This window comes from Amblyraja radiata, chromosome 37 (assembly GCF_010909765.2).
Source record: "Amblyraja radiata isolate CabotCenter1 chromosome 37, sAmbRad1.1.pri, whole genome shotgun sequence".
Lineage (NCBI taxonomy): Eukaryota > Metazoa > Chordata > Chondrichthyes > Rajiformes > Rajidae > Amblyraja > Amblyraja radiata.
In genome coordinates this window covers 14,153,845-14,179,982 of record NC_045992.1, presented here as the reverse complement: position 1 = coordinate 14,179,982, position 26,138 = coordinate 14,153,845, and the positions used below count along the sequence as shown (strand labels likewise).

Below are 26,138 nucleotides of genomic sequence, written 5' to 3'. Positions count from 1 at the left end.
ATGGTCCACAACCTTCTGATGTAGGGGGAGCTCCGAGCTACTGAATAAATGGTGCGAGACTTGGTAATGGTTTTGATGTTGAATGTCTAGGATAGATGATTGGACCGTCTGGAGGTGGTGACTGCCTGACACCTTCATAGTTCAAATGTTATCTGCCAAACTTTCCACGCATGAACATTTTATGTTCTGTTGCATGAGATCACGAACTGTTCCCCAAGGGGTTGCAAAGCAAACTGCGTTGTGCATTCAATGGCAAACATCCAATCTTTTGACATCACCATGCCAGGGTGATTGATGCTTCAGCTGAAGATAGTTGGGAATAATTGCGCTGCCTGTAGAGATATCCTAGAAATGTCGAGGTCAATGACGCAGGAAATCATGGGGTCAGTACCAGTCCAAAAAGTTATTTCGCTATTTATAAACTTATATCTAAGGACTTTAAGACTGCAGGTCTTAAATCTGAAGCACCAAGCAATGTGCTGGAGATACTCAGCAAGTTGAACAGAATCTGTGGAGGGAAAGGAATTGCCAATATTTTGGCTGAAAAACCACCATCAGGACCAAGAGGGAATAGCCAGTATAATGAAGAAAAGGGGAGTGGGGAAACACACCAGAGGGTGATTGGTGGATCGAGGAAGGGTGAAGACTGGGAGATACTCAGTTGGTCAGGTAGCATCCGTGAAGATTGAAACCCTTCATCTGGAGGGCGTGAAGGATGACAGGCAGTGTAAGCCGGATAGGGGAGGGGTGAAATGGGGAGACAGGCAAGTGGGTGATGGGTTAGGTGAAGGTGGAGACAGCTAGATGAATGGTAAGCAGGAACACAAAATGACCAGTGCTGAAATCTGATAAGGATGGAAGCAGAAAACAGGATCTATTAGGGGAGAGGCAGATTGAGTGGGTGGAGGGCATATGTAGTAGGATATGTCTGAGGGGGAGAGGGACAAAAAAGGTGGACTGAGAGGGAAGAAAAGAGGAAACCCACATGGTCATAAGGAGAACGTACAAACTCCACACAGCTAGCACCCGAGGTCAGGATTGAACACTGTCTCTGTCAGCTGCGCCACTGTGCTAATTCAGTCCATATTTGGTTCAAAGCTGGAATGAAGTTAAGAAGCAAATGTTTCTTGCAAAGCCCCCACTGAGCATAAGTCTAGAGAACACATGTAACATACGAGTGCTGCGAGCAATCAGGAAGACAGACATTCCATTGATCTTTATTGCAAGGGATTACGGATACATTCATAACAACATTTTTATGCGACCAGACTTTTAGCAAGACTGTGGTTTGGGATCCAGAACACAAGGACAAACCCGTCTCAGAAACAGTGCAACAACGGTCTGGTTACTTGACTTCAGGGTTGAGGTTACCAGAAGAGACATTTGAGTATTGAACCCATAGCAATATTCAGACAATTCTTAAATGAAACATTGGGATTGACAGTGGATGCTGAGAAATGTTCTATTTAGAGAGTCTAGAACTAGGGTGCATGGGCTTAGTATAACCAGTCAACCTTCTGGGCTGAGACAAGCAGACATTTCTTCACTAGAGATAATGAACCTTTGGAATTCTGTACAGGAGAGCATACTAGATGATCAGACAATATGCATAAATAAGACTGAGATCAGTGTGCCTTAAGGAATCAAGAAAATTAAGGGGTATGTATATCAGAGGTGAAAGTGAATGCAGCCAAGGATCAGCTAGCTCTGCTCATGCTGAGTAGTGGAACAAAGTGAAGGGACCATTTTCTCACCTTTGCTATATTGTCACGTGGTCAAATGAAGCAGTTCATTTGTGCACATCAAACAATGACCAGTTAACCTTGTTGAGGGATACAGACATCTGAAGAAATATAATCTCTCTTGAATATTGCTGGTGGATTACTAACTTGATCCAGAGGGTGACGGACTTCAGTTCAACACCTTATTGAAATGCACCCTACATCACCCTTCAACATTGTACTTTAAGCTTAGTTTATGTTTGTAGGTGTTGGAATGGGGCTTATTTCACAATTTATTTTTAAATCGAGGCTGTCAATACGTTCATTAGAACAAATGTATGCATTATATGTGCAATACAATAAATTAAACATGAAAGATTAAAATTAAACATAGATACATGGGCCAGGCATACAGGTATCATAGGATTGTATGTCAGAGGCAGTAGTGGACGTTACCACGCAAGTACAAGTAATGAGGAACTCATTATCATGCATGTACAAGTGATGAGATTTCAGATTTCCAGCATCTGTAGTTTTTGGTTTTCTTTTACAGAGTTAGGATTGTCGGGATTGTTCTCCTCAGGCTTGAGGTTAAAAGGGAAATTTAAATGAGGTGTTCAAAATAATCAGACACTGTTTTCACCAGCAGGTTCATCAAGAACTAGAGATACAGGATAAAAAGAACCAAAAGTGAGATTAAAAATAACTTCAAGGAGGGAATTATGATGTGGAATTCTTTACATGAAAGAGTATTGAAAATCAATTCAATAAAGACCCAATCCTCATTTGGATGTATTAAATAAAATAAACTACAGTACTGATAGGAATGGGCCTAAATGAATGATTCTTTAATCCATCCAAATGACAGACACCAGTGCTGTATGATTTATGAGTGTATGAAGAGTTGGCTGGAAACCAAAAGCTGCTTGATGCAGTGTTAGAGGCCAAAGCTGGGAGGCCATGTATAGTTTTGTGCAGAGATAAAGATGTAGATTTGTGAAGGAACGAACATCAGATTCTGAAGAAGGGTCTGGAGAAGCGTCTCGACCCGAAACGTCACCAATTCCTTCTCTCCATAGATGCTGCCTCACCCGCTGAGTTTCCCCAGCATTTTTTTGTCTACCATCAGATTCCTTATACAGATTTGCTGTAGATGTAGATTAACTGGGATGCTATAAGGCATCAGCAATTGCAAACTAATTAGAGTTGTAGCCAAACAGAGCAGTGAATATTAAAGAAAAACTGACTGGCTGTGCAAGTTTTGATGGTGTAATCAAAAAGTCAAAAAAGGAACCTGAAGTCAAAAAGAACTTGAAGTATATAATGTGTAAGAAGGAACTGCAGATGCTGGTTTAAAGTGAAGATAGACACCAAAAGCTGGAGTAACTCAGCGGGACAGGCAGCATCTCTGGAGAGAAAGAATGGGTGACGTTTTGGGTCGAGACCCTTCTTGATTATCGAAGCTTACTTCGATTCCAAATCTTGATATCATCAAGCTTATTGATAGTGTTATCTCCCTCAGATCCTCCCCTTGGTTAATGTTGCCACTTACTACTTCCACATGTCAATGGCGATTCACTGTTAACATCAACACTCTCAGAGCTCTGCACAAGCCACAAGCAGTAATCTGCTTTGTTCCGACTTCTGGTGCAGTGTACAACTACACAGCAACATGGTCACTATCATCACCTCACACCTCAAAAAATACTATACTAACTATAAGTTAACAGTAGTGATTCAGTGCAATGACAAGCCAGGTTGAAGCCTATTTATTTTATTTTAATGCCACATTGAGGAATAAATGATTGGAATTTCATTACTGGAAGTTTGACTAAGGAGCATCGAGCCACTCATGAAATACTATACAACTATTTTAATATAAGTTACGTAACTACAAGAGTGAAGTGCAATTGTGTCATACCTATGGATAAACAGTTTACCACAATATTTCTGTTCAAATCTGGAGGTTGATATACGGAGCAAAGCCCACCACATCCTGCAGAAGTACCAGTGCCCGTTGCAAGGGAGGTTCTACATCAATGTCCACTCCCTTCTTACGCAAAACCTCTAAGCATCCTTCAGTGATGTTGTGGCAGTGGTTCACTTTCAACGAGCTGAGCTTTGTGCAATACTCCGCAACTGTCCTGGAAAACACAATTTAAAAAATATATATATACCTCATGTGCAGGTTTGCTGATATAAAGGTGTCAGAGGTTATGGGGGAAAGGCAGGAGAATGGGTTAGGAGGGAGAGATAAATCAGCCATGATTGAATGGAGGAGTAGACTTGATGGGCCGAACGGCCTAATTCTACTCCTATTCCTTGTGACCATATGAACTAAACTTGAGAAAAATAACATATAACATGTTCCATATTCACTGAAGTAACTTTGAAGTGCAAGCATTGTTATAATCCACGGATATATGACATTTTAAAATGTATTTACAAGCTGATCATATTGAATGTAAAACACATTATTTTATATGTTAAAATACTAAACAAATAACATAGGAATTTTTTTATTTTAGTTTACGCTGTCAACAGGAACAGAGGAAGGATTTATATTTTTATACCTTGCTACTAAACAGTTATATAATAAAATATTTCTGGAGAGGCTGTAACCTGAAATACAGGAAGCAGGTTTGCCTGGCCTTAGAGCACATTCCAGTAGGTTATTGATTAACTATCAATATTATTCAGATCTTCCTACCCCAGCAAACTGCTGCGACAGCATCATCTTATCAGCTACCGTCAGCACAAGCTTGAAAGGGTATGTCACTGTGTGCCTTAAGAATACTTATATTCATAGAATGTGGACATTGATGACAAGGCCAGCAATTGTTCCGCATTCCCATTGACCTAAGGCAGGTGCTGACGCGCTGCTTTCTCAAACCAATGCAGCTTGCGTCTTAAAGGTACCCCGTTAGCGCAGTTGGAAAGTAGTTTCAGGACTTTTTTTTTTACATCAAAATCTTTTTTATTTCGTTTTCAGGACATAACAAAGTGCAAAGTTGTCTATTTGTTACAGACAGAGTGTACAAAAAGAATAAATAAAAAAAAACATGCTAACATATAACAAGACAACAACAATAAAAGAAAAATGAGATACCAAAAATAATTCCTCCCCAGTCACTGCCAGTGAGCATATGCAAATATCAGCCTGTCACAACAATAATCCACGATAAATGAATGGGTAGACTGTTAAACTGTTAAACTGTGCTTGATTATCAAGCATTTATAAAGTCTGGAATGCATGTAGTTTCAGGACTTTAACCCTGAGAAAATGAATGAGCACCAAAATAATTCAAAGTCTACACAGTGCACCACTGGGAGCAAATTTGTGGGTGGTTTGCCGTTCCTCGTGCCTCCTGCCATCTTCAGTGGTGGCAGACACAGGCTCGGGAGGTGCAGTTGGAGAAATGATACCATTCTCACAGTGAATTTTGTAGGTGGCAGTTTATAGACTGACAGCTTGGCTAGGAAGGGGATCTACTGTCATCCACTACAATCATTCCACTCTTTGAAATCTTCATTCCAAATCTCAATCTACATCTATCAAGATTTCTATATTCTGCTCTCCCTGTTGTATTTGTGTCTTGTTTGATTGTACTTGTGTTTTGGATGTTTCCACTGGATAGCTTACACAGTATTTCACTGTATCTCGGTACAGGTGGCAATAATAAGCCAATACAAATACTCAGGTGGTGAATACTGCCGCCTTGGGCCACTGGCAATGGTGAGAGTGAATGCTTGGGATGGTGAGTGGATGCCAACTAAGTTAGTTTAGTCCTGGATGGTGTTGAGGGCAATTGGAACTGCATTCAGCCAGGCAAGTTGCAAATGTTTGATCACATTGCTGACATTTGTAAACAAGAAAATGGCTCTGGGGACCCCAGAGGCAAGACACGTTGCATAACGCTCAGCTTCTCACCTGCTTTTTTACTTGCCATGCTTACATGTGAAATTTCTGCAGTTAACGCAAGATGTTGATAGTGGTGAACATTGACAATGATAATGTACTGATTCTCAAGAGGAGACCATGGGATTCCCTCTTAGACCTTAATCTTTGCCTGGCATGAAGGCTATTTGCCACGTCAGCCCAAATTTAAATATTCTGCTGGTTTTGATGGATCAGTGTAGAGACATGTTTATTATCTGTGAAGCTATCAAGCAGCATCTGTGCAGAGTAATAGACAGACAACATTTCAGGTTGAAACTCTTCCTCAGACTGATGAAGCAGTGTTTTCCTCAGGTGCTGCCTGATATGTAGTTTGTCTTTTTTGATCAAGATCACATTGAAAGTGACCGAATAATGAAGGATCTAGATAGTGTATGTGAAGATGTTGATTCCAGTAGTGGGAGAGTCTAGGACCAGAGGGCTCAGCCTCAGAATAAAAGAACACAACTTTAGAATGGAGGCAAGGCGGAATTTCTTTAACCAGAGGGTGGTGAATCTGTGAAATGCATTAGCACAGACAACTGTAGAGGCCAAATCATTGGCTACTTTTAAAGCGGAGATTTATAGTTTCTTGATGAGTGAGAGTGTCAAAGATTATGGGGAGAAGGCAAGAGAATGGGATTGAGAGGGAAAAAATAGATCAGCCAGTATCAAATGGTGGAACAGACTGGTTGGGCCAAATGTCCAAATGTTGCTCCTATGCCTTATAAACTTATGAAGATTTTTAAACCAGTTTCTGAATCACTGTAAGAAAATCAATTGCTTTTGTATCCTTACCACATGACATACTACATCCATCCAATGCTATTGGATGAGCCCAAGTTGCAATTTCTAAAATAAATTCAGGTTTTAATTTCAATTTTTAATTCAAGTAAATAATGCCTCTTTTAAACCTTCTTGATTAACTTAGAAGTGTTACAGTACAACCGTGTGTCTTGGGCACCTGAATTAATCTTGGCAGTGTTGATGAGAAGCCAGTCCAGTATGAACACCAGGTCGTGTGGGAAGAAACTGCAGGTGCTGGTTTAAATCGAAGATAGACACAAAAAGCTGGAGTGACTCAGCGGGACAGGCAGCATCTCTGGAGAGAAGGAATGGAACATCACCCATTCCTTCTCTCCAGAGATGCTGCCTGCCCCGCTGAGTTACTCCAGCTTTTTGTTTCTATCTTCTGAACAACAGGTCTCCTTCCCTGAGGGACATTAGTAAATCAGTTCAGTTTTTGTGGATAATTTGACGGCAGATTCATGGCCACTTTGTATGGGCACCATTTACACATTATTTCAACTGATCAGAATTTGCCATGGTGGGATTTGGGATTCATTCTGTGACTTTTACCTGTAAACCATTAATCATTAATCCAATTAAAAAAATTACCTGCTCAGTACTCTGACGACTAGATATGTTACAGACCCTCAACAGTTTGAGATAGACATAAAAAGATAAATAAATATTTGACAACAGACAATAGACATAGGTGCAGGAGTAGGCCATTCGGCCTTTGGAGCTAGCACCAGTTATTCATAATGTGATCATGGCTGATCATCCACAATCAGTACCCCGTTCCTGCCTTCTCCCCATATCCCCTGATTCCGCCATCTTTAAGAGAGCGTTATCTTCTGTATAAATTGTAAAAAAATTGTCCCTAATGCGTAGGATTGGGCGTAAGATATTGCTAGTGCACGGGGATCATTGTTCGGCGCGTATTCGGTGGACTGAATTTCCTGCTTCCACGCTGTATCTCTAAACTGAACTAAAGAAATAAATTGCCATGGTTGGATTTGGGATCCCACGCTGTGACACCAATTATTTGATTCCAATTTAACACAAATTATTTTTTTAATTGATCCAATTTTCATATTTCCAGCTCTGTACTCTGACGACTATACAGAGCATATTACAGACCCTCAACAGGTTGGACATAATAAACCTTAGAAATATTTGAGAAGATCAATCTTTGGTCTTTACCTTATAGAGTCGTTCCTGAGGCGCAGGCAGCCGGTCAAGTCCAGGTGTTCGAGCTCAGTGCACAGTTTTGCCACTTCCTGCACCGATCCATCGCTGATGTTTGCATTGACGGCCAGAGACAGTGAGCGGATCTTTGGACATTTACGCACCAGGTAGCAGACAGCCTCGTCATTCAGCTGCTTGCAGGCGGTGAGGTCAATGGACACGAGGCGGCCGCAGCGATCGGCCAGACTGCGTAGGGAGAGGGAGTCCACCCAGTCGCACTGCCTGAGGGATAGCTGCTGCAGGTTGGGGCAACTCAGAGACAAGGCCACCAGCGTCCGCCTACTCAGCCCACGGCACCCCGTCACGTCAACCTTCTCCAAGTGGTGGTTCTGGCCGATCACCGGCAGGAGCTCGAGGTCCGTTAGCCAGTCGGAGCAGCTGTGCACAACCAGGTGATGCAGCACAGAGTTGTCTCTCAGTATTCTGCAGAATGCGCTTTGAGGAATGGCAGCCCCAAGCTGAACGCAATCAGAGAGAAACAGATCATGAGTACAGTGGAGGAAGGAACTGCAGACGCTGGTTTACACCGAAGATAGACATAAAATGCTGGAGTAACTCGGCAGGTCAGGCGGCATCTCTGGAGAAAAGGAATAGGTGACGTTTCGGGTCGAGACCTTTCATCAAGACACACTTCATCCTCATCCCTGACTCTCAGTTCCCCCTCCCTCCTCAGTCGCTTTGTTCTGTGCCTTAGTTTCACCCTCCCGACTCTTAGTCTGATGGTGGGTCTCGACCAGAAACGTCACCTATTCCTTTTCTCCAGAGATGCTGCCTGACCCACTCAGTTACTCCAGCATTTTGTATCAGTCGTGAGCACAGTTTTTGTTCCCCCAATATTATTTTACTTCCCTCCCTCCCTCCCCATACTCATTTCTAGGTGGCCCCAGCTCCCCATTCAATCACAGGAGTCCCAGATGGTTTAACAGCCAAACATTGCCACAAGGAATTTCATCTTTCAGAGTATTATTCTATTTACTCTTTCTGTTTCGCCTTAAATGGCTAATAATACTCCCTGCTAACAATACTCACTGGTTAAAAAGTGCATCACCAATGGTTAAAGTGCAGGAAGGAACTGCAGATGCTGGTTCAAAAATACACCGAAGATAGACACAAAATGCTGGGACAGGCAGCATCTCTGGAGAGAAGGAATGAGTGACATTTCGGGTCAAGACTATTCATCAGACAGAGTGTTTAAGAAAGAACTGCAGATGCTGGAAAAATTGAAGGTAGACAAAAATGCTGGAGAAACTCAGCGGGTGAGGCAGCATCTATGGAGCGAAGGAATAGGTGACGTTTCGGGTTGAGACCCTTCTTCAGACTGATGGGGGCGTGAGGAGGGGGGGGGGCGGGAAGAAGAAAAGAAGAGGCGGAGGCAGTGGGCTGTGGGTGAGCTGGGAAGGGGAGGGGAAGGAGGGAGAAAGCAAGGACAGAGAAGAAGAAACTAGAGGTATGAGAAGGTTCAGAACAAAGCAAGTCTCTCCACTGATGCTCCCATAAAGTTGTAGTGTTGGGGGCAAAGCTGCCACCACAGAAAGTCATTGGTGGGCAGCCTTTGTATGTATACCTGCCACTTCTTGACATTTTTGATAATTATGCAAACTTGAGATGGAGTGTGGATTTGGTGAGTTTGCAATCAGCATGCCAGTTTGTACAATCCTATCTATTGTTCCTTGTATTGTTATTTCTATTCATTCTTCTCCTTCCAATTCTGCACTCCAACTCTGCTTTATGCATGAAACTAAACTAAACATTCAGTGCCTCACAGACAGTGAAGGATTCCCGAGGTGGTAAAGGGAGCGCAGTGCCCCTGGCTGCACGTTACCTGGGAGGTGTCCAGACTGTGACAGTTTGTCAGGTAGACCTGAATCAGGTTACGGAACTGCTTGCTGACACGCTGCAAGGAGACCAGTTGGCACAGTGGGAGGTGGCAGAGAACATGAGGAACCAGGACATCCTCCCAGGGTAACTCCAGGAGCTGGCACCTACTGTTAAGAGAAATTAATTTGAGTCAGGAGAAAATCACATTTAGCCCTGGCTTCCCGCCTGTAATCCAATCAAGAAAGAACTCGCAGTTATACGCAGTGCAATGGATGTCAAAGAACAAATGAGAGGTATATCGAAACAAACCCATTGTTCACTCTGACCATCAAACACACATTTTAAAATAACCCCCCCAACCCATTTAGGCAGGAACGGGGTATTGATTGTGGATGATCAGCCATGATCACATTGAATGGCGGTGCTGGCTTAATGGGCCGAATGGCCAACTCCTGCACCTATTGTCGATGGATTGTCGATCGGTCTCAAGAAAGGTCCCAACCCGAAATGTCACCTATCCATTTACTCCAGGAATGCTACCTGACCCGCTGCGTTACTCCAGTATTTTGTTACTGTTAAATGTTAATTGTAACATTTCAATAGGATCGTTGCAGACCCCAAATTAACAATTGACAAGCACAAACCCAAGAATATTTTGCTACTGTCCTGCAGTTCTACTGCAGTTAACAAACAGGATGAATTACTTAAGCAGGAACTGCAGATGCTGGAAAATCGAAGGAAGACAAAAATGCTGGAGAAACTCAGCGGGTGAGGCAGCATCTATGCAGCGAAGGAAATAGGCAACGTTTTGGGTCGAGACCCTTCTTCAGACTTACGTGACTTTGCTTACATACTTGAGCATTGTAATTTTATAAATAATCTTTCTGCAAATTTTGATATATTAAACAAGTTCATATTCCAATCAATCTTTCTAAAGTGTTTAAGAAGGAACTGCAGATGCTGGAAAATCGAAGGTACACAAAAATGCTGGAGAAACTCAGCGGGTGCAGCAGCATCTATGCAGCGAAGGAGATAGGCAAGGTTTCGGGCCAAAACCCTTCTTCAGACCTTTTTAAAGTTAACTATAGTAGATGAAAGCGAAGCTGGAAAAGCATCTAAATGGTTCAGGGACATATCAATCAAGTCGATAAGGAGAAACCAGGGAAACAAGTTTTTATGTTGTTGTAGAAGGATAGTTAATAAATTTAAGATTAATATTGAGGATTGAAATGTTATGTTGAACTTCACTGAGGAAATAATTCCACCTCCCAGAAATATGTTATCTGGAGAATATAAACTTAAGATCAAAAGCAACAAACAACAAGATTAGAAAGTAACAAGAGGGTGAAATCGGACTGGGAGCACGAAAACAGGCCCTGTTGACTAAGAGGCCAATCTATGCTCGTCCCATTGACATTTTGATCCATATCCTTCGAAACCCCTTGAAGTATTCAAATATTTGGAAAGGGTATGGGGAATATGACTGAGACAATTGCCTGTTTATCTATTGTGATAACAGGAATATTCAGCACCAATGCAACATTCTCACTATGGAACAGAGGAATTTCTATTGCAAAATATTCTTTACCTGGCAAAATTAAATTGACAGCACATGTTTAAACCTATCAGATATGCACGTACATATAAACATCAGATGGGTTTTCCAATGGCATCTAAAGTTGCTATCGAGTTTATGGATTAGACAAGAGGCCTCCAAACTTTTCAGCGTGAGGGCCACATTATATATTTGGCACATTTTTGTGGGCCGTAGGAAAAAATAAAGAAATGTCAGTTTTATAAATTGAATTAACTCAAAAAAGAACTTAAGTAAAACAAATGGAAGAAATGCAAAACAAAACTTGTAGCTATCAAACAAGGTTAAACTTTAAGCTAAAGGGTGGGTGAATTAATTTATATACATACTGGTTCCCCACCAAGAGGGTTTGTGCAGCGAGTTGGGAGCATGGCTAAACCCTGCCCCCCCCCCCACCCCCCCCAAGACCCTGGCCCTCCTCTCTCTCTCCCCCTCACCCACGGCAATTCCAACCAAACCTGATGGAGGAAGCAGTGACGCGCCCCAATGGAAGCGGGAGAAACAGCCTTACCCAGATTACTCTAAATGTATATAGACAATAGACAATAGGTGCAGGAGTAGGCCATTCGGCCCTTCGAGCCAGCACCGCCATTCAATGTGATCATGGCTGATCATCCCCAATCAGTACCCCGTTCCTGCCTTCTCCCCATATCCCCTGACTCCGCTATCTTTAAGAGCCCTATCCAGCCCATTCCAAATGTTTAAAAGGTTCTGAAGACTACATCTGAGCTAGAGATTTCCTATTAATGGAGCGCACAAGTCATTCTGTAGTTAGGTGACCGTCAAGTGTAAGAAGAAAGTGAGCATGAATGCGCACCAACAATTAACACATCTCTCCGGACTATTACATCGAATGGGTGTGCGATCAGTTCAATGTATAGGTACAGCATTGAATGGGTTGATGCAAAATTGCTCAGCAGGTGGTATATTCCACTGGGATTCGATTCCCATGCATGTTATTTTCAACAGACGTTTGATTTTAGATTCTCTGCACCCAAATTCCCACATTAATATTTAGGGTAAACTCCTGACAAACACCTTCGATAAAAACACTGCCTTGACACATTCATCTGCAGCAACTTACAACTTATACACCTACCTACAATAAATCCATGGCCATATGATAGCTTTCAACAGGTTGCTCCGACATAATTCATCCTCTGGCTCAACAAATACAATGGGGTAATTGGTCCGCGAATAATTGATCTTTTTCCCTTTTTTCCCCACAGTCAAAATGTAGGGGGAGAATCTGCCTTTTGTTAAAAAATATCGGAGGGATTTTAAAAACAGCTGCAATAATTTGTGATGTTACAGTTGTACAAGATAATTGTGAAGCACGGTGGCGCAGTCTTAAGTTGCTGCCAGAGTGCCGGGTCCGTTCCTGAATACGGGTGCTGTCTGTACGGAGTTTGTACGTTCTCCCCGTGCATGGATTTTCTCTGGGAGCTCCGGTTTCCACCCACACTCCAAATACTTACAGGTTTGTATAGGAAGGAACTACATATGCTGGTTATACACCGAAGATTTGTAGATTAATTGGGTTGGTATAATTGTCCCTGGTGTGTGTGTGTGTGCGCGTGTAGGATAGTGTTAGTGGGGGCGAGCGAAGGGCCTGTTTCCGCGCTGTATCTCTAAAGTTAAGAGCAAACTGTCGTGTAAAGTTCCCGCGCTACCACAGAACCCGCTAAATAAACGCGTGGCGGCCATAGTTTGGCCATAGTTTGGAGACCCATAGATTAGACCATGCAGATTTTCAGTATCTAGAAATTCTAAAATGTGGATCAAATAGCAACAGTCCGATCTTCATGCATCTTGTGAATGTTAATTCATTTTCATGAGGAAAACGCAGAAGTCAGCCCATCTACCGCATTTATTTCTTAGTCACCCAAAATCATTGTCATTGTTTCTCCACTGCTTGTGACAGAGCTGCAGAAACAACAGGCCGATTTCATATATTTAATCCTGTCACAGGTACTACACTGATGCTGTTAGCCCGTCTAAGGTCACTTTGACTTTGAATACTAATCAATTTTTCCAGAAACGATCATAATTGCTGACATGTCTGGCAATGGCTGAACATTAGCCGACAAGAGGGACAAAGGTCACATCATAAGGAAGCTGGGTGGGTTAGATAACATTCCTAGCATAGTACAGGGTCCCCTGGAATTGGACGTTGACTTGCAGGGAGATTTGGGTGACGGCAGTCTAGGGGTCCCTGAAGAAGATGATGGGGGGGGGGGGAGGGAGCAGGATATGGAGGTAATTGAGGGCGAGGTGGAGTGGGCAGAGCTCTTGGAGGAAGGTGGATGGTGGAGGACAGGGTGGGAGGGTAATTAAAGGTGGGGGCAGGCCTGTGGTCCCGGAAGAGGATGAGGGATGGGAATGAGGGGGGAGAAAGGTAATTGAGGCAAGGTGGTTGTCAGAGGAGGGCGATGGGGAGAGCAGGGGCAGGTGGGTAACTGAGGATGGGAGCAGCCTTGGGGCCTCAGACAAAGGTGAGATAATGGGGAGTGAGGCAGGGTCATTGAGAGAAAGGTGGGCAGGGCAGTCAGTGATGAGTGATGGAAGTGCAAGGGAGCATGGTCATTGAGGGTGAGGTAGGCTGGGGAGGGACTCAGAGAAAGGCGAGGGATGCAAGAGAGAGAGGATGGTAAATTAGGGGCAGGTCTGGGCGTGAGATAAAGATGAGGGATGGGCGAGTGGGGCAGGGAGGATAATGAGGAGAGATCAGGGGGAGCCAGAGGCGGATGATGGATGGTTGCGCAGTTGAGGGGGGAGGGGGGAGGGTAATTGAAGGCAAGGTACCCAGGGCAGATCAGGGAAGATGAGGGATGGGAGACGGGGGGGGAGAGAGGAGAGTAACTGAGGGGGAGATGGGCAGGGGGTTTCAGAGGAAGGCGAGGGGTTGCTATGGGATGGCAGGATGGGAGGGGTATTGAGGGTGAGGCAGTCGAGGGGTGTCGGAGGGATGAGAGAATGGGGGAGGGAGGAGAGGAATTGAGGAGGGAGCAGGTTGGGAATATCTGAGGAGGTTGAGAGATGGGAGAGTGGGGGAGGGTGATTTCAGGCGAGATGTGTGGAGGGTCTCAGAGGAAGGCGAGGGATGGATGAGGCATGGCAGGGGAGGAGAATTATTGAGGGCAAATCAGATGAGGGGTGTCAGAGGAAGATGATGGATGGGAGAGTGGGGGAGGGAGGAGGAGAATAATTGAGGGGGGCAGGTCAGGGGTGTCTGTGAGGGTTGAGAGAACATAATTGAGGGCGAGGTGGGGTCTCAGAGGAAGATGAGTGTTGGATGACGTATGGCAAGGTAGGAGGGTGATCGCGGGCGAGATGGGCGGGGGATCTCGGAGGAAGGAGAGGGGATGGTGTGGGGGATGGGGCGAGAGATGGGATGGGGATGAGGTGAAGTGGGAGATAGGGTGAGGGGTGGGGATGAGGTGGGGGATGGGGTGATGGGGATGAGGTGGGGGATGGGGTGATGGGGATGAGGTGGGGGATGGGGATGGGGTGAGGGGATGGGGTGAGGGATGGGGTGAGGTGGGAGATGGGGGATGAGGTGGGGGATGGGGTGGGGGATGGGGGATGGGGGATGAGGTGGGGGATGGGGTGGGGGATGAGGTGGGGGATGGGGTGGGGGATGGGGGATGAGGTGGGGGATGGGGGTGAGGTGGGGGATGGGGGTGAGGTGGGGATGGGGGGTGAGGTGGGGATGGGGGTGAGGTGGGGATGGGGGTGAGGTGGGGCTGGGGGGTGAGGTGGGGGATGGGGTGGGGGATGAGGTGGGGGATGGGGGTGAGGTGGGGATGGGGGTGAGGTGGGGGACGGGGGATGAGGTGGAGATGGGGGTGAGGTGGGGGATGGGGGATGAGGTGGGGATGGGGGTGAGGTGGGGATGGGGATGGGGTGAGGTGGGGGATGGGGGTGAGGTGGGGGATGGGGGATGAGGTGGGGATGGGGGTGAGGTGGGGATGGGGATGGGGTGAGGTGGGGGATGGGGGTGAGGTGGGGGATGGGGGTGAGGTGGGGGATGGGGGTGAGGTGAGGGATGGGGGTGAGGTGGGGATGGGGATGGGGTGAGGTGGGGGATGGGGGTGAGGTGGGGGATGGGGGTGAGGTGGGGGATGGGGGTGAGGTGGGGATGGGGATGGGGTGAGGTGGGGATGGGGATGGGGTGAGGTGGGGGATGGGGGTGAGGTGGGGGATGGGGGTGAGGTGGGGGATGGGGGTGAGATGGGGATGGGGATGGGGTGAGGTGGGGGATGGGGGTGAGGTGGGGGATGGGGGTGAGGTGGGGGATGGGGGTGAGGTGGGGGATGGGGGTGAGGTGGGGATGGGGATGGGGTGAGGTGGGGATGGGGATGGGGTGAGGTGGGGGATGGGGGTGAGGTGGGGATGGGGGTGAGGTGGGGGATGGGGGTGAGGTGGGGGATGGGGGTGAGGTGGGGATGGGGATGGGGTGAGGTGGGGATGGGGATGGGGTGAGGTGGGGGATGGGGGATGAGGTGGGGATGGGGGTGAGGTGAGGGATGGGGGTGAGGTGGGGATGGGGATGGGGTGAGGTGGGGGATGAGGTGGGGATGGGGGTGAGGTGGGGGATGGTGGTGAGGTGGGGGATGGGGCGAGAGATGGCATGGGGATGAGGTGAAGTGGGAGATAGGGTGAGGGGTGGGGATGAGGTGGGGGATGGGGATGAGGTGGGGGATGGGTGGGGGATGAGGTGGGGGATGGGGGATGAGGTGGGGGATGGGGATGAGGTGGGGGATGGGGATGAGGTGGGGGATGGGGTATGAGGTAGGGGATGGGGTGAGGGGATGGGGATGAGGTGGGGGATGGGGATGAGGTGGGGGATGGGGATGGGGTGGGGGATGGGGATGAGGTGGGGGATGGGGGTGAGGTGGGGGATGGATGAGGGGATGGGGATGAGGTGGGGGATGAGGGTGAGGTGGGAGATGGGGATGAGGTGGGGGATGGATGAGGGGATGGGGATGAGGTGGGGGATGGATGAGGGGATGGGGATGAGGTGGGGGATGGGGATGGGGTGGGGGATGAGGTGGGGGATGGGGATGAGGTGGGGGATGGGGTGAGGGATGGATGAGGGATGACAGGGCAGGGCAGGACAGGGCAGGTGGTGATTGAGGGCGTGGCAGGCCACTGCCCTTGGGGATCAGGGGTGTGTGTGTAGAGAGACACGGAGTCCGCCTAGTGACCCTGTCACATGCTCATGTTCCAGCCCTGGCCGCTCCTCGCACGGACACACACGGCCCCCGCCCGCGGCTCCTCACCTGCTGCTCTCACCTGTCTCCATGGCACTCACCCTCCTCCTCCTCTTCTACTTCCGCCGGTGCAACCACCTCACCGGCCCCCCTCAGACCCGCGGTGCAACCGCCTCCAACTTCCCCAAGAAGACAGTCAACGGCTCAGGCAGCATCAGTCTTGTTATTGGATCCTTGTGGCAGCATCTCTGGGAAGAAGAAATAGATGATGTTTCTGTTTCTGGTCTGTGACCGCAGGTAAGAGGTGTGAGCGTCAGGTAAACCGCGCGTTTTTAATGTTTGCCGCTTAAAATGCTCCTGATATCCACATTTCCTGCACTCTGTACCAAAGATTATAGAGCAGAACTCCTCTAGTATCTTTGCTCTGTGCTGTTTGAAACCTTGGTCTTTTGTCTGAATTGCAGCCTACGTTTCCTACATTTCAGCTCAAACAATATATAATTCTCTGCATTCCCAAACAAAACCCTCTTCGCTACTCTACGTGGTATGTTTTTACTTCTATCTGAACAAGTGAATGCCCCCCCTCGACACTGCACCGTGTAATATATTATGTGCACAAGTCTGTAACAGCAAGATGTGGATCCGCCTTTATGTTTTGAGGTCAAGGTTGTAGCTCAAACTTTATAATAAGAAGGTATTTTGTTTTAAATTGAAAAATCAATCATCATTGGGACGAGGCGCAGTGAATGAATCCCACGAATGTCAGCAGAAGTGCTGAGGACAGGAGAAAAAGCCGTGAGCAGCAGTTTCTGTGAACAAAGAGCTGGAATATTCTATGGTATCAGATGTGTTGACATTGACGGCTCATTTGAGGCACATGAATATATGCCACGGCATCCCGACTGCAAGAATCCCTGTTATAAATCATCAAATTCCAGGCCTGGTCTGCAAATCCGAACAGCGGAACTGCCTTAAAAGGCAGGGGAAGGGGATGAAACAAGCTTGTTTGTGAGATGAATTGATTTGAAAATCCATCCATAGTCTTTTTATTTATGGCCTCAATATCCATGGGCAAAGTGTTAGAATGAGGTTTTGACAGTTTCCTATTTCAGCAACTCACCTATACTTAAGAATAACGAGAGAAGAGTTCAGAGATGGGGCTTGGAGAATATGAGTTTCTTCTCTCGAAGGATTGCGAATCTTTGCATTTTTGGGTAACAATCGCTCCATCACTTGGTGAATTTTTGAAAGAGACCTCATGAGTGGTTTTGGAGCTTTGTAAGTAGAATGTATTAACTTGATAAACCTGTGTGTATTAAATGTATCGACTAAACATTGTGAATGAAAAGAAAACACTAATTTATGTATTGCATTTCATGGATATATTTTTGTGAATAAAGTTTATATTTGATTGTTTTTAATTGACCTGCTGTGACTTCTTCTTTCGTGTGGCGTGCACAGCCTAAGTTGTAGGACAACTTGTTCTATTTGATCTTCCGTTTGTGCACGTCGGGTTGATTGCATTAGTTGAAACAGGGCGGACCACGTGAAGGTTGCAATCTTCCACCCCACTTGCTGTGACTATGATTAAGCCACTGAAGCTAGTAAATACAAAATGTCTTTATTCAAAAGTCAAGAATGTTTTATTGTCATGTGTCCCAGATAGAACTGTGACATTCTTACTCGCAGCAGCACAACAGAATATGTAAGCATAGTGCACTTTAAACAATATAATAAAAAAGAGAAACAAAGTTCAGTGTGCGTATATATACACATACCCACCCATACACACGCGCACACACACGTAAGCCCCCGTACACAAAGTATATCATAGACACAAAATGCTGGAGTAACTCAGTGGGACAGTCAGCATGTTGTTTAAGAAGGAACTGCAGATGCTGGAAAATCGAAGGTAGACAAAAGTGCTGGAGAAACTCAGTCAATTAACCTACAAAAGTCTTTGGAATGTGGGAGGAAACCAGAGCTCCCAGAGAAAGCCTACGTGGTCACAGGGAGAATGTACAAACATTGTACAGACAGCACCCGTAGTCAGGATCGAACTTGAGTCTGGCGCGGTAAGGCAGCAACTTGACCGCTGCGCCACTGTGCCGTCCTGAATACTCCACTATTTTGCACACTCCACCCATGGTTGGCATTGAATCATGTGAGATGCGACATACAGGCCTGCTGTTGATGGGGGATGGGGTGAGTGAAAGGATAAACTCAAGTCAACATTGGACATCTGCAGAGCTGAGGTGTAATGGGCAGGTTTGCTGAACTGGGTGGGAAGGTCATGGAGAATTCAGGATGTGGACGTATTGATGATGATGATGATGATGATAATGATGATATCTTTATTTCGAACGATTTAAAAAAAAAAAAAAAGATGAAAATGAATAAAAGGAAAATTATGTATATACATATATATATACATACACATAAATACATACACACACATATACACATATACATAACATATATGTACATACATAATCAAAAGCCAATTTCAACATAATACACATTAGACTCGTTCGAAAAGGGATAGGAAGAAGCCTATGCTTGTCAAGTCCTACCCCCATTCCTCACCATTAACAATTGCAAAATTCAATAAAATAAACTAAACAGACAATTCAAATAAAACTACTCCAATCAAGCTATTAAGAAAAAAAGAACAAAAAAAGAAAAGAACAAAAAGAACAAGCACCATTAACATCTGTGAGATTTACATTCTCCTTCCTCATTACTGTACTTTTTAAAGATATATCTTTTGTACATTTTTTTAAATTGCATTATATTCATACTTTGTTTAATCGTTTCGTCAAGACCATTCCACAAAACCACCCCACAAATGGAAATACACATACTTTTTAAATTGGTCCGAGCATAATGCTGTTTCAAGTTTAGTTTCCCTCTAAAGTTATAACCCCCCTCTCTGTATTCTCCAGTGATACACTGCTCAGACCTTAAGAAACAAGCGAGAGACTTCAACACGAGGTCTCAGGTGCAGTGGTTTTGACAAACCTTCCAAATCAGGCTCAATATCAGACAGAGAGCACGTACGCATGTACATGTATCACACAGGAAAACCACATACATGGAAATTTACTTCTAGTTCCGTTTTATGAATATTTTTATCTTAACTTTGGGTCTCTTAATGTGACACCTTGTAACTTGATAATATATTCCTACGATCCAGCATGCTGGAGACAACGGTGGTGTCAGATTAGCCGATTTTCAAGATTATTGGATGTTGGTAATACACCCTCTGCACATTTTTTACACATTTTTAATTCATCTCTCTGATGTTACACAATATTAAAATCATTATCGGGGTGAAGAAGGTAAATTTCAAACCACTGGGAATGTGACCGTGGTGGGGTAAGTGGAAGCGTGGCAACCAGGGTTCAGCGAGTCGAAAGAGATCGTGGAACGGGGGCCCAGTGTGTGAGGCAGCCTGATGTTTGTGTAGGAAGGAACTGCAGATGCTGGTTTAAACCGAAGATGGACACAAAAAGCTGGAGTAACTCAGCGGGACAGGCAACATCTCTGGAGAGAAGGAATGTGTGATGAAGGGTCTCGACCCGAAATGTCACCCATTCCTCGTCTCCAGAGATGCTGCCTGTCCCACTGAGTTACTCCAGTTTTATGTATCTGTCCTCAGCCTGATGTATGTGATGGAGCACAGAAACCGGGGCCTGATGCGTGTGTTGGAACATGGGAACCAGGGCCTGATGCGGGTGAGGAAGCACCGGAACCAGGGTGTGAGTGTGAGGGAACACACGAACCAGGGGCAGGTGCGTGTGTGAGGGAGCAGGGATGTTGGGGCCTGGTGCATGTGAGTGAGCACGGCTAACAAAGCCCTGTGTGTGTGTGTGTGTGTGAGGAAATATGGACCAGGTGAGTGTGAGGGAACACGGGAATTGAGTCCTGGTTCACGTGAGGGAACAGCGGGACGGCTAAGTGGTTTCAGTGCATGTGAGGAAGCAAGGAAACTGGGGTCCTGTGCATGTGAGGGAATCAGGGTACTGGGCTCGATGCTTGTGAGGGATCATGGGAACATGAGGGCTCAGCAGGTATATAGAGACAGTGGAAACCAGGACTCAGTGAATTGAAAAACAGCACACGAATAGAGACCCAGTGAATGGAACATGTCCCACTGTCGTGATCTTAACTTGCTGGGGAGCAGATTATCAGAGCTTCATTGTATCAGACAAAAAATAGGCCGTTATAAAGTACAAGGCTAAATGATCAACAGCTTGATCAATTAATTTTAAGCAGTTCTTCACAGCAAACTGTTGCACATATTGTAAGCTTTGGTTTAGAAGAGGACTGGCAAGTCTTTTAGTAGGTATCTTTAAAGTTATGAAATTGTTTCAGATGGATGTAACCTTCCACAAGAATGCATCCTTTCCACATGCTGCTCAAAATGGATGGTTACAGTTTAAGAAGTTATTGTTGTTACTAAATTAATGTCCCACTGATGATGTGTCAGGTGACAATAATGAGTAAAATCTGATGATGAGCTACCTAAAGGGGCATATGACAATTTTATCAAGTTAATGTCTTCAGGATGCATTGAGATACAACATATTTACCTCCAGAGGTAGAGGTTTACTCATGGAAGCTCACAAATGTTGCTACAAACTGAATGTCTATAAGATTATTACAGACAAAGCAGGGACACCATGCAAGTCTCAAGATCAATTGGATAACAATATGAACTATGTGTAAGAAATAACTGCAGATGCTGGTTTAAATCGAAGGAAGACACAAAATGCTGGAGTAACTCAGCGGGTGAGGCAGTATCTCTGGAGACAAGGAATGGGGGACCTATTGGGTAAATATGAACTACAAGGGCAAGGTAAGACTGCACATTCCATTCTTAAAGACATGTTAAACTCTGCTCCTGCCTTTCAAAAAAATACAAAAGTTATAAATTTAGTATTGTGCACTTTTAATAAACAACTACAAATCCAACTTTAACCTGTCTTCTTCTTCTTCTTCTTGCGTATGGCGTGCACAGCCTAAAGTTGTCGGCCAACTTGTTCTATTTGATCTTATTTGATTGTGCACATCAGGTTGATTACATTAGTCGAAACAGGGCGGACCACGTGAAGGTTGCAATCTCCCACCCCAACCTTAACCTGTGAGAAAATCAGAACGAAAAAAAACTGCTTTGCCGTTGAATTGACTGTCTCGGATTTGAACTCAAAAGTCTGTTTCTCTGTCCATCTCGCTTGGATTTGGGTTTCTGAAACCTTAACTGGATCCAAGATAGGGTAACTTCATTCACCAGTCAGACTTGTAGACAGTCTTCGGTAGAAGATAGACACAGAATGCTGGAGTAACTCAGCGGGACAGGCAGCATCTCTGGAGAGAAGGAATGGGTGATGTTTCAGATCGAGAGCCTTCTTCAGACAGTCTTCAGTGGAGTTCATTCCACCTAAGCAAACCCCTGAATTTGTCACCAATTTCAACCAAACCTCAGTCTCACGATATTCCACTGTAGTTCCTGTCTCCCACTTGTGTAAGCACCACTGACTAGTTGGATTAAAAATATAAAAAACTCTAGTTTTGTTTGAAACTGCTTGTTCGTATCATAGTAGGTAAGAAAGTTAAAAAGTTAAAAGTCAAAGCAGGAATAGACCGTACGGTCTCTTGTGCACGTTCTAACATTTAAGATCTTGGCTGATCTTTTATCTCCTCACCACTTCCTGTACTAACCTTAACCTCAATATCTCAAAATATATCGATCTCTTCCCTGAATATATGCAGTGACTATGCTTTCATAATTCACTTGAACAAATATTTCCTCTCATCTTATTCCCCAAATAGTTGAAACATTTTGAGAGTTACCATTGATTCCAGACATCACAGCCAGTGGAAACATCATTCCCATCAAACTATGTTAGGCCCTGTACGAATTTTGTATATTTCAATGAAATTCCACTAAAAACCTCTTAATTGAGGAGAATACAGGCCCAATCTGCTAACGTTTCCATTTGCAATAAACCCACCATTCCATAAAAAAAATCGTTAGAACCTTCTCTACACTCCCTCTCTCGCAAGCATATACTTCCGCAAGCAGGGGATCCAGACCTGTACATAATGGAAACATAGAAAATAAGTGCAGGAGTAGGTTATTCGGCCCTTCGAGCCAGCACCACCATTCAATTCCACCGGGTGGTGCCGTCAGCGATGGCAGCCTCGTCAACGGTCTGTCTGACTTTTCGTCTTTTTTGTTATTCTTAGTGTGTTTTAAAAAGTTTGTGTTAATGTTCTCTGGTTTGTTTTATGTGGGGGGCGGGGGAGGGGGTCGGGGGAAACTTTTTTCAATCTCTTACCTTGCCGGAGATGCGATTGGTTTCCGGATAGCTTTCTTCACTGCCTGCTGTACCTGCATGCTTACTTTCAGTGACTGATGTACAAGCACACCCAGGTCTCGTTGCAACTCCCCTTATTATTATCTGACACCATTCAGATAATAATCTGCCTTCCTGTTCTTGCCACCAAAGTGGATAACCTCACATTTATCCACATTATACTGCATCTGCCATTCATCTGCCCATTCACCCAACCTATCCAATTCTCACTGCAGCCTCATAGCATCCTCCTCGCAGTTCACACTGCCACCCAGCTTTGTGTCATCCGCAAATCTAGAGATGTTACATTTAATTCCCTCGTCTAAATCCTCACACTGGCTGGCATGGTCCCAAATTATTCGAGAGTATTTCCTACATATTGGAAGCTAGCAAATGTAGCACCACGGGAGAGAGAGAGAGAGAAGGAAGGAAAGAAAGAAGAAAGAAAGGAAATAAAATAAATGATTCCAGCATTTGTCTTATCATGAGGTTAACCCATCTTTGAAACAGAAGACAGACAGGAGAAACTCGGCAGGACATAGAAATATAGAAAATAGGTGCAGGAGTAGGCCATTCGGCCCTTCGAGCCTGCACCGCCATTCGATATGATCATGGCTGATCATCCAACTCAGTATCCCGTACCTGCCTTCTCTCAATACCCCCTGATCCCTTTAGCCCCAAGGGCCACATCTAACTCCCTCTTAAATATAGGACAGGCAGCATCCCTGGATAGAAGGAATGGGTGACATTTCGGGTCAAGACCCTTCTTCAGACCCAGTTGGTTAAGACCTAATTATAAGCAGCGTAATGTTGCAATAGTAATTCCTGAACAACAGACAGCATTATATCCATCGTCAAGTCTTTCTGATATCGGGCTCCCATTGGCCATCTTCCTTCATCACTTCCTCTCATTTACCGAGAATGTTATTGAGTCAGCTCCAATGCCGTCACATCCCACCGGTATCTCATATGAATGGTCATTGATATCGTGGATAGCTGTATGAATAGATTATCCGACAGGTCATTGAGACCAAGGCAAAACGTCAGCACATATTTTCCCTCCGACACCATTGGACAATGATCAGAACGGAAAGGAACTAAACACCCCATTGGCTTAAATGGCCTTAACGGACTTGCAGTGAAAGTTCCACAAGCCACTGGTAAGAACAGATCTGGGGCATAGTGTTCAGTATTGGTCTAATTTAGGGAAGGACATAAATGCTTTGGAAGCTGTTCAAAGATTTATTAGACCGATAGCTAAAACAGGTGGATTGGCTTTGAGAGAAGGTTGTATAGGGCAGTATATATGGGGTCATAATTGAAATCTAATGCCCAGAGTGGTTGTAAAGGAGTTGCAGGAGTAGATATTATCCACTGTACGGAGTTCTGTATCTAAACTTGGACGTTCACTTTTTTTAAAAATAAAGTGTTACTCATTTATGAGATGAGGCAATTATATTTCTACTCGGGTTGAGTATCTTTGGGACTCTCGTCCTCCTACAGCAGTGGAGGCGGAAGCAGAGTTTATTACAGCTACTCAGATACTAGAGAAAGGGTAAAACCCTATTGTGGGCGGACTATATTGGTTGTATTCAGATCAGCCACGTTTCTACTGAATCCAAGAGCAACTTAAGGGGCTTCAATGTATATGCTTGTATCTAAGCTAATCAAACCCGGTGAATGTGTCACAACCTCCAATACATTTACTCATCAAACAAGACAGTGGGTGCTGAAGGTAGTACACCTGCTTCACAGCTCCAGCAAGCAGAGTTTAATCCTAGGTAGACAAAAATGCTGGAGAAACTCAGCGGGTGAGGGAGCATCTATCTTCCTATGACTATGTGGGGTTTACCCAGGTGCTTCGGTATACCCTCGCATTCTCAAAATACGTGCATTGGTACATTAATTGGTTCTTGTAAATTGCCCCGAGTGTAAGTGAGTGATAGGGTTATTGAGGAAAATTCATGGGCAGAAATAAGTGAAAGAATGGGACAGATAAGATTATTAATAGAGCTATACAGAACAGAAACAGTCCTTCCATCCAACTTGTCCATGCCAACCAATTTGGCATTCTGGACGAGTCCCATATGTCTTTTGAAAGGCAGACTTGTATCTTGTTCAGATATGGATTACTCTCCAAATGAAAAAGTATGCCCAAGGTCTCTCTTAAATCTCTCCCCTTTCACCTAAATGCCCTTTAGTTTTAAAATCCTCTATCAATTCATGATAACATGAGCATTCATGTTATCCATGCCCCTCATGATTTTGTACAACTCAATGTCACCCTTCAACCTCCTGCACGACAAAGAAGAGTTCCAGCCCATCTCCGTAACTCAATTCTGCAAGTTCTGGTAACATCCTAGTGGGAAGCTGTTCAAAGATGTGAATTACTCCTGCACCCTTTAAAACATAATGATATCCTTCCCACAGCTGGGTGACCAGAACTTCACATGGTACTCCAGGCATGGTTTCACCAGCTATATTATAATGTCTCAATTTTTATACTCAGCACCGGTCCCAATTAAGGCAAATGCGTCAACGCTTTCTTTGCCGTCCTGTCCACCCAATTCACCAATTTCAGGAAATCATGCACCTGTACCGGCAGATATCTCTGTCCCGCAACATTCTCCAGAGCTCTAACATTAGCTGGTTTGACAAACCAAAGTGCAGTCCCTCACACTTTTCAGTGTTAAAGTCTAATTGCCATTCCTTAACCCATCTTCCCAATTGGTCACGATCCTATTGTAAACTTAGATAGCCCCTTCCTCACTGTCCACTTTAGCACCAAATTTGGTGTCATCTGCAAATTCACTAACGATGTTAACTACATTGGAATCTACATTAACAACGTAGATGACAAACAAAAGTGAACCCAGCACCGTTCTGTGATCACAGACATCTAGTCGGGAAAACCTCTACAACTAGCCTTTGATTCCTTCCCCCAAGCCTCTGAGAGTTGGCACTCAATAGGCTGAAAATTATGAGAAAATATGGGAATCCATTGTTCAGCATGGTCAGGGCAAAATGTCACATATATGTAAAGTGGAGAAATAACGTTTGTAGATCCTGTTTCCAATCTTAGCTCTATCCTTCTTGATGCAGAATTGCTGCAAAAAACCCTTGATGTTGGCGTTTAGTCACAAATCTCTTGTAGCAGACACAAAACTTGAGATATGCAGCCTCCCTGCTCAACACATTAAAGCAATACATTGTCAGTGCTCTAAAGGTTGAATTTGGTGAAATGAACAGCTTTTGACCTTTCTTTATCATCACAGCCAATCCATCTCTGCTGTCAATTACAAAATAAGATTTGAGACTCTGGTCTGATTACTCATTCAGCTTCGGTTTGCTATTATCATAAAGGGAAGTTTGTTTGTTTTTTTAAGTAGAAGGCAAACTGGACACTTCGGGCATTCTGGAGACACAGGAAACTACAGATGCTGGAATCTTGAGCAA

General features: G+C 44.9%; 1 protein-coding gene across 3 annotated transcripts; it reads right to left on the bottom strand.

The window, feature by feature from the left end:
* Positions 1-1,190: 1,190 nt before the first annotated feature.
* Positions 1,191-16,467, bottom strand: fbxl15 (F-box and leucine rich repeat protein 15). Of its 3 annotated transcripts, XM_033012445.1 has the most exons (5): positions 16,390-16,467; positions 9,515-9,677; positions 7,648-8,150; positions 3,643-3,865; positions 1,191-2,382 (listed from the first exon to the last, which is right to left on the bottom strand). In XM_033012445.1, exons 1-4 carry the CDS (start codon positions 16,410-16,412, stop codon positions 3,676-3,678), a joined length of 879 nt encoding a protein of 292 aa, XP_032868336.1. In that variant the 5' UTR covers positions 16,413-16,467; the 3' UTR covers positions 1,191-2,382; positions 3,643-3,675. The 3 variants fall into 3 exon arrangements, with proteins under 3 accessions (XP_032868336.1, XP_032868334.1, XP_032868337.1); XM_033012443.1 differs by having other exon boundaries at positions 1,191-3,865; XM_033012446.1 differs by having other exon boundaries at positions 1,191-3,865; positions 9,515-9,674; positions 16,390-16,445.
* Between the last annotated feature and the right edge of the window lie 9,671 nt (positions 16,468-26,138).

Bases quoted from the DNA above. Each gene is read 5' to 3' on its own strand.
- fbxl15 (XM_033012443.1), bottom strand. From the start codon at position 16,412: ATGGAGACAGGTGAGAGCAGCAG. The intron at 8,151-9,514 runs GTAACGTGCAGC...GATTGCGTTCAG, and splicing joins ACAGTCTGGACACCTCCCAG to CTTGGGGCTGCCATTCCTCA. The intron at 3,866-7,647 runs GTAAAGACCAAA...TGTGTTTTCCAG, and splicing joins CTCAGGAACGACTCTATAAG to GACAGTTGCGGAGTATTGCA.